The sequence below is a fragment of the Nesoenas mayeri genome, assembly GCF_963082525.1.
Source record: "Nesoenas mayeri genome assembly, chromosome: 1".
Lineage (NCBI taxonomy): Eukaryota > Metazoa > Chordata > Aves > Columbiformes > Columbidae > Nesoenas > Nesoenas mayeri.
The window spans coordinates 191079877-191089246 of NC_137541.1; the positions used below are offsets into that span (position 1 = coordinate 191079877).

General features: G+C 40.7%; 1 protein-coding gene across 1 annotated transcript; it reads right to left on the reverse strand.

Annotated features, from left to right (window-relative positions):
• Positions 1-1344: 1344 nt before the first annotated feature.
• POMP (proteasome maturation protein) lies at positions 1345-9058 on the reverse strand. The gene is made up of 6 exons (XM_080347813.1): positions 8986-9058; positions 7521-7618; positions 6584-6644; positions 5211-5312; positions 3489-3582; positions 1345-1851 (listed from the first exon to the last, which is right to left on the reverse strand). The coding sequence occupies exons 1-6, from the start codon at positions 8986-8988 to the stop codon at positions 1784-1786; spliced, it is 426 nt and encodes a 141-aa protein (XP_080203939.1). The 5' UTR covers positions 8989-9058; the 3' UTR covers positions 1345-1783.
• Between the last annotated feature and the right edge of the window lie 312 nt (positions 9059-9370).

Consider the following 9370-nt stretch of genomic DNA (forward strand, 5'->3'; position numbering starts at 1 on the left):
CTTTGTTTTTTGACAAATAGCCAATGGGATGACTGGTGGAAGAAAGTAAACAGAAGCAGCAGCACTATGGTATCATGTATTTTTTTTGTGGTCATAACAAACAGGAGCACAGGAAGGTGTGCTTTTGCCTCCCTCCTGCGCTTGGGGTAAGGAAAGGATGCTGCCCAGAACATCAGCACCAGGAGGAGGCAGGGAGTTGCAGGGCAGGACCAGCACTGCTTTCTGCAAAAACCATGGGGCTTGTGTTGCACCTATCAGACCAGTGGATCTGCAAGCACCTTCCTCCCTTGTCCAGGTTGGGTCCAAGGCCAGCGCTGTCCCTGTACGCTTGTCAGCACACCCCACTCAGTGCACCTCCGCCAGCTGCTGCTTGCAGCACCTGTCTCACAGAATGAGGCTTCTACAAAACGGGGAGAAGAGGCTAGGCCCATCCACAGCGCAATCCCCTGCAACACTGAGCAAGGGCAACCCTTCCTTTTTATCTCAAAAGCTCTTTGCCTCAGTCCTGTTTGACTCCCATTATTTTATTAACAGCATAAATTCTTACATGGGCCTCTTACCCATACTGTTTGCTTTCCAGCCTGGCTAACTCCTAAAATTAGCATCCTTAAAAACATAATGAACAATGCAACTTCCTTGCTCTGAACATGGCTTGATCTCACCCAAGATTGTTATGAAGCATACTAATCCTTGAACAAAACCACCTAGAAATCAGATCTGGCCTCCTAATCTGTGTCCACTCTTTGCTGCACTAATGAAAAACTCAACTAAATTCCTTGTATTAATGTAGTTCTGCTCAGACACAATAGCATCCATCCTTCAGGCAACACTAGGAAAGGCCAACTACGTAAGTCAGGGATCTACAAGGTACCAGTAACCATGTACAACTGTAGGATAGCTCCTTGTTTCCTGCACCCCTGTTCCTGGAACAGGGCAAGTAGGAAGGCAGACCTGAAAGCCCCCAGAAGACAAGATCTGAATACTGAAATACCTAGATCTAGGAGTGCTCCTCTGGATTACGTTCCCAAATGGATTTTTAAATATTTCTTTAAACTCCAATTGGAACATGCTTCTAGTTTCCTCTTGGGGACACAGATGAAAAAAATAGAGACCTTTCACTCCCCTTCTTACAGTGACACTTCCGATTCTACAGAGAAGCTTAACGGGTCACTCACAGTCAATGGGGGAGAAAAATGTATGTAGCAGAATTGCATAGGCAGTGCAGAAGTTAAAGTTCTTTAAAGATACTGCCAAAAAAAAAAAAAAAAAAAAAAAGGAACAACACTGTTTGTGTTGTGGACAAGAGATTCTTGATTTACAATTAAATGTATTTTGGAACGCAACAGCATTTACAGCAAACTTTTATTCAAGACTTTAAAAAGTGTATGAAATTTTCATTAACAAACTGTTACTCAATGGAAAATACCTTTTCCCCCTTAAAAAGTTCTTAAGCAAGAACATCTGTTAAATGCATTTACCTACAGTAATCAGTTTTAAAATGCGCGGGTATTTTTGTAATTCTTGTATACACATATAGCATTTCCATAGTTAAGCTATTGTCCTGAGCAGTGTACGAAGAGACATTATTTAAACTACCTACTTACAGGACATTTATATAATTGACAACAAGCACAAAACAATTTATGGACTTTAAACATTTAATGTGCCTTTTCATCAAGGAAGGCAAATGATAGCTGTAGGACCGTTTAACACTGTGAGTGTCAATTTAGTACTTAGATCTGTATAAAGACACACACAAAACATTTTTGTGGAGTACATTTTGTTACAATAAACCAAGCTTGTATTCCATCATCATGTGTGGTTCTCCCATAACCTCACTCTGTGAAGGATCTGGAAAAAAAAAAGTTGACAACATGAGGCTTTTACAAAGTTACAAAGACCAATAATAACCATTGAACATGAACTTTTTTTTACCATTTTTTTCTTTCTAATGCTAAGTGCAACAGTTACTCAATTGATTTTTGACAGTGTTGCACAATGCAGGTTTAACTTAAGTCTCTATCCAAAGCAATGATAAGATAACCAATACATCTATGTGGAACAGTGTTTCATAAGGACACACAAACTTCAAATAAAACCAACCAGTTCTATATAAGTAGTGTCTCCTATAGCCTGAATCTCAAGACTGAATGAGTTTTGTGTAAGCGAACATAAGTTTGACTAGAGATTTTTTCTACAGGTGCCCCACATATATTTTCAAAGCAACTTCTCTACACAATAGCTCACACTCCTGCCTTTCTCCTGGTTAGGACATACTTGTGGTTTCTCTTCTCCACCTAACCACCTAGTTTCACAAAAATTATATGCCCTTAAATATCCCTAAGATTTCTTCTGTAAAGTATGGCTGACATTAGCCACTGTTCTCAACGATCATCAAGGAATGGGCAGAGGACACAGATACCAATACTGACACTATGAACTTTCAATACAAAAGAAAAAAAAAAAAACAAACAAAATCCAAGGCCAGAAAAAAAATGTTGTGACTGTACTTTGGAAGAAATACATGTTTTTTTAATGAGTGTATCATTGTGTTTTCCTTCCATAAATGAAGCATATTAATGACTTTCATTCCTCGAGAGACACCAAAATTACCTAATCCAGCCCCAGCCAATAAATAGAACCTTATGAAAACCACTTTAGCTAACTACTCACTCCTCAGCACTCTATAAATATGTAACAGCTTGTTATGATCAACAGTAAATAACCAAGTTCCTATAGATTGTGTTTGACATTGCTGTACTCCCTGAACCACAATAATCTAAAATTCCTTCCCTTGCTCCCCGTAAATCCACCTCAGAACATAATCCCAGATTTACCTCATGCCTCTAGATTCCACTTAGCCCTCCCTTATTTCCAGTTTACCACCTCTCTGGCTCTTTCCTTTCTCTAGTCCCACCTCAAAGTACCCTCTATCTCATTCCAGGTCCTTAATTATCAGCTAGGAATACATTTTTTTATTTTTATTTTTTTTTTACTGTTTTTCCAGGTTTATTCTGGTCTACACATATTAACAGTCAGTAGCCCACCACACAAACTGTTGAGTTAGTTTGAGGGAGCCTTCCCCTGGTCACATCTCTCGTTCATTAGTTTGGCATCTCTCCTGTGACCTTTCTTCCTTTTTATTTACAGAACTTAAACTTTGTATATTTGTAACCTCCACCTGTCAAAATCTGTTCAAGTAGTTCAAAAGGTTCTGGGGAAACAGGCAAATAACCTAAATGTATAGTGTCCTTTAGAAACCCAGGCTGCAAGCAAATACTGGCTTACTCAATATTTCAGAGTAATTTCCACACAACTAGCAGCTAAACTACATTAATTTCTCCTTCCTCTAGTGCTTCTTTGCCTTTAATAATTCAATTTGTTCTTTGTATTTTGTGTGTTTCTCATACCTATAAAGGCGAAGAACTTCACAGTTCCCAAATTTTACCTTTAAATGTTTACATAACATTCAAAACAAATGTATTTACCATTAAGGATATCCTCAAAACCGATGCATTCATCATTTCCCCTCAGAGTATCCAGTGCTATGTTTGAGCTGTGAAGAAATGGGAGACGCTGGACCTGTAAAAAGACAACAAGAGTTCAAGTTTCTGCAAGCCTGAAATTGAGGTGTTTTCTCTTTGGACTTCTCAGCCTGAAGTGGCTGAGAATAGTGACAGGCAAAGTTCCTTCCCTTCAAAAGCAATGACAAAATAACAGAACTACTGGCACACATAGACAAAAAAACCTGACACCACCATCTTCTATTGTTTGTTTCTCTGTTTCGAAAAGAACAGCCTTTCACTAGATTTGTAGCTTTCACTGCAGTGTTGCTACTACAGCAAATAGTGTAGTTAAAAAAAAAGTAGTTTGTTGTTTTTTCTCCTCTGTTATCACATAAAGATGGGAAGGCTCACTGCAACAAACACATCTACACCCTGACATCAGTATTGGGTGACTGACATATCCTAAGTATTCTGAGAATGCCAAGAATGGCATATCTGTCCTTACACACAAATTTACTTCAGTTATACCACAGACATATTTTATAACCATAAAATTATCACGTAGCTACCTCTTTGCATGCAAAATATGTCAAAGATTTCCATAACCACTACTGACAAAACTGACAGAAGTTTAAATACACTATTCCGGTAAATATTTTAGAAAGGAGAAATTAAACCACAAGCAAACCTGTTTATCTAGCATGAAACATGAAGCTGGGAGCGAAAAACCTTCTAATCACCGTATCTCCCCCACCTATCATGTCCTACCTGCAGAGACACACTAGCAGGACACCCTCACCCGCCTCATTTTCTGCCATGTGCTAACGTAAGTTAGGAAAAAGACTTTTTCTCCTGAGACAGCACAGCCGAGATCAAGGGATGTTTTCATACATACTTTCTGACTTCGACATGTTCAGGACCAGTAATTTCTGCCAAGTTTAACACAGCTCGCTGTGGTTCAGTAGCACCTGATCCACTGGGAGTATAAAATTTCTCCAGCTCACTTGAAAAAACAACTCTTAATAGCTTGGAAACCTTCAAGAAGGCAAAAGAAGTTTACTATGACCAATGAGCTTTCCATGTTCCTAAGAGACAAAGTCAGCCTCCCTCCAATTACTCTCCATCCTAGGAGATAAGGAAAAGGAAGCAGACTCAGCTCCCCAATTAAAAGTTAAAACTTTTGAACTTAACTCCCTGTAGACCTGCCCTGATCTTACAAGAGAGGCTGCAGAACAATCATAAGCACGCAGTAAATTCTCTGCCTCAGGCTTCATATTAACTCTACATCCACTCCCTGATCACTGTCTGCTTCAGACCCCCACATCTTTTTTCCCTACAAATGCAGAGGTTCCTTCCCATGAAGGTCATACGTTCCACAAAGAGTACTAATTTTAGGAATGAATACTCTATTCTTCCTGCTTTTCTCTGAAGGGTTACAAGAAGCTGGTCCACAGAAAACCTAGAGCAGTCTTGGCTTCACCAACTAACCAATAAAAGAACAGCAGCTGAAATGCTTTAGCATATTGACTGCTCTCGAAATGGTTCATTGCAATGTTCGCTTGTCTGGTTTTAATAAAAGCAGTCTAGTGAAAGAATTTCTTTTGGAGACATAAGATTACCAAAAAAGAAAGATGTCTCTCTGAAAGCATGTGCTATGACAAAAAATTCTTCAAGTGGTTTAAGTTATGCTAGTTAAATGCCTACCTGTTTCACTGCTCTGAATTCCATCTGCAACTTTAGAGATGCATGTAGTCCTTGAATATTTCTCAGTGTCGCAAAGTTGGTTTTATCTTGATTTAACTGGAACTATCACAAAAAAACATAGTTTTTTTAAGAACAAGCTACTTTCAAGTACAGCCATACAAGAGATTTGTGACATCCTACTTAAACAAACACGGTTATTAAACTTATATGTAAAAATTAGGTGATTCTGCCATATATGTCTTCAATGTATGTGAAAGATAGTGATGCAGTAATATTTGTGTTATGAAACTGAAACTGCTTTTTGCTGGATTTTATTACACATCAGTAGTAGCAATTTTATTTCGTTATTTTTGACGATCAGGGCATGTAACACCACCAAGTGGTGTAGTTTTGCACTACTTTACTACAATTCTGTCAGCATGAATTGTGAGCTAAGTCTAGTTTAAACTAAGAACACAAACTTGAAAGCCACAATTGATGTCATTGTTAGCCATGAAAGACTATACACAGTAACACTTGAAATACTTCTTTTCTGATGAAGCTGGAAGACAAGGCACCACATATACTCCATATGATTCTGAAAAGCAAAAGAAAGCTGATAATTTTACCAGCTGCTCTGAAACTGATCAGTAAGGTGAAGAAAACACACTTATCTATTTAATAGAGGGTTCTTTTAATGAAAAAGTGCTGGCTCGTGAATACTTAAGTACACAAAAGTAACATAAAAGCTTAATGCTAAACTTCAGTTTGAGTAATCCAGTCTCAATTTTGCCTTTTACAGTAGCGACTCCATGCCTGTTATGCTCACACAATACACTACTGTAAAGAAAAATTTAAAAACCTCTTATTTAAAAACCTGTACTCAATCACCATGACAAAAGTCTACTACTGTGAGAACATCATCACATTCATGCAAAGGGATTTCAAAAGCCAACAGGAAAATACAAGTCAAAGGCATAACATGCATTTTCTTCATAACAACCAAGACCAAAAGTCTGAAAATGAAGACATATGGTAAACACAGTCAAAAATGGGAAGCTGACAGGCATGCCCTCCCTCAACTACATAGGATGCATAAATAACTTGCTAATAAATCTGAGATTATTAAATCTTACTATGTAAATCCTGACTTGGAAGCACACTTACGTACTTGAAATGAAGAGTTACAAGTGTGAGGTTAACATTAAACAAAGTTGACAGCAATGTTATCTGTACAAATAAAATGTTGCTACTGTTGAACATCATTATTCTGTTAACGGCAAGACCCTGCTCATTACTTGTTACAGCACAAAGCAATCCCAGTAACCACATTGTTAATTTAAACTTCATAATCAATTAAGAATTAAGATGGCTACATTTAATATTATACTTACATATTTTTCTGACGGCTCCAGTGGGTGGCTGGGCAACAATTCACTTTTCACACTTGTAAAGCTAGAAATACAAGTAAAAAAAATGAACTTCAAATTAGTTTTTAAAGTTGCATTCCAAAACTAATCTCAGATACAAACATCAGTCCACAGAGACACACAACCACCACAGTTTGAATAAAAAAAATAATAAAAAAAAGCGCTTAATAGTGAAGTAGGAAATAAGAGCTCTAACTGCAGCACTACTAGAAGAAAAAATAACTTAAATTTCAGGCATTTTTTTTCTTTGTGTTTGACAAAATGGAATAACCCCCAACCCCCTTCAGAAATAGAGAAAAATAGTAATAAATGAAAACATCATAGATTAAATGACATCCAAGCTACAAAGTACTGGATTTTAGAACTCTCCAAGCTTTAGCAACTGAATATTGTACATATCTCCCCCCCACACTCATAGTTGTATTACCCACATTTTAAACTCCACGAATCTATTTTAGATTCGTTATCCAAGACAATTACATAGTTTTGCACTCATGTACAATGGCAAAACGCAAACCTACTCTTTTTACTATATTAACTTTACTTTTTGTAGCAATGCTGAAACTACCCATTTTCCTCAGTGCTATTGCACACTCATATACATGTATATTAAAACTAGCATATATTTCATAATTATTATTACTTTGCCATCTCTTTTATAAAGAGCAGTATCACATAGATGAAAGTCCATTTATGCTATCTACTTCCTGAGGTGATGTTTCACAGAAAATTCACACTTGAAAGACAAACTGATTACATACGTGCCCTTTAGGCTACAGCTTTTGCGATACACCTTCCAAGAATCTTCTTTAAAAAGCCAAGATTCAACACATACTTTCTTCCAATTTCTTAAGTTCAACATTAGCTATGGCACATTTCAACAAGCAAAAGTAAAGCGTACCCTCTACGCAGAAGATCATGACCTTCAAACGATCCTGAAGCTGAAAGTTCAGGAATTAGGATACTATCCTTCAACAGAGAAGCAGCACCTCTGGAATTCTGGAACAAAAAAAGTGAGGATAACTTTAACAGAACCAGACCCCTTTTGTATGGGCAATAGCCAGGTAAATGACACAAAGTACTCAAAGACTACTTTTAAACTGCTTGAAGGTGAGCCCAAGACTCTATAGTATCTTTAAAAAAAAGCCACCACACACAACACCAAAACACAAAATCCACACTGAATTTGAATTCTTTCAGAGCTCTTTCAGAGCTGACAGGACAGAAAGGTACATGTCTGAGCGTTCCGTCATTTACTTCAGTACAGACATAATCAAGTAGGATCAAATTGATTATATCCATGGTTTAAGGTTGCCATAAAGAAGACAAGATGTATTCAAGCTGTTTATTATGCCAGTTAACAGAAAGAGCAAGGAAAAACAATACCTTGTAGCAGAAGACCAGAAAAACACACCTCCAGAGACCTACTAAGTAAAGCCATCTTAATGCAGACCACTAATTTCAAGCAAACTTGTGTGATTTCATTTAAGTGATTTTAGGATTGCTCATACAAATTGCTCCACCAACAGGCTAATGTATAATAAATTCTGGAAGGTGAGACCAATAATCTCTAGAAGGTGACAGTGATGAGCTGTTCAATGCAGGAGTTTCCCTCAGCAGCACTGCTGGATCAAACAGAAAATTCATCCTTGCAGTTAAGGTCTTTCGTATGAATGTGTTAACCGTCAAGAACCTAACAGCTACTGGAAAACCCTAAAATACTGGTTATTACATACATATAAAGGATCTACCAGCTAACCTCCTCAACAATGACCAGGCCTTTCTGAGATCGCTGTGGCAACATGAAAGAGACACATTACCTGGGAGATGCAATAAGAGGGAAGATCAAAGTGAAAGTCAAACATATGGGAAAGGCCATTAAATACTCCCCAAAAGCAACACTCTCAAGCCACGCCAGTCTTCAGTTCCTCTTAGGTGGTCACACGGCTGCCAGCTACCAGAGGACGGTGACACGACCTCCCCCCGCGGGAGATGTCGCGCACGAAGCCCCTGGGCTGGGGATCACCGGGGCCTCGGCCTGCCCGTCCCCCGCCCCGTTCCCAGGACAAGGGTTTTAACCCCACGTCCATGGGGACGCCGAGCGGAGAGCAGCCCTTGCCGGGGGGACGGGGGACGCCGCCCCCACTTCCGCTGAGGCGCCCCGAGCCGGCAGCACAAGCGCCCGCCCCGGCCGCGCCAGACCCCCATGACTCAGCACGGCCCCAGCGCCCCTCGCCCAACAGCTGCCACCCCCGGGACCCCAAAGCGGGGGGCGCAGCAGACAGGTACACGCCTGCGCCGGTCCGTCCCCCCGGCGAAACCAGCGTCTCGGCGCCCACTCGACGCCGCTACCTGCCCGCACTCACCATCTTGGCCTCACGCACAGTGCCACTTCCGCCTCCTCCGCCTTCTCACTTCCGCTCCACCCCAGCGCGTCGCGTCAGACGCAGGGAGGGAACGGCAGCGCGCCCGCCCAGCTGCTGCGCGGAGAGGGGCGGGGCCTCGCATGCAGGGGCGGGGCCGCGCCTGCGCCCGGGGGGTGGCGGTCGGTGGCGGATTGTTCGGTGGTGCGAGGGGTCAGGGTTACCTTGCCGGCCCTGCGCCCTCCTTGCCTGCGTCCAGGGGTGTTGCTCGTAGGCTTACCACTCTGTTCCCACATGCCGGCAAACCCCAGCTGCTCTGGTAGCACCCTGCCCCCCAGCAGTAACTGGAGTTGGCTGGTGGGGTGTTGGGTTTGGGGTGCTCTTCTCT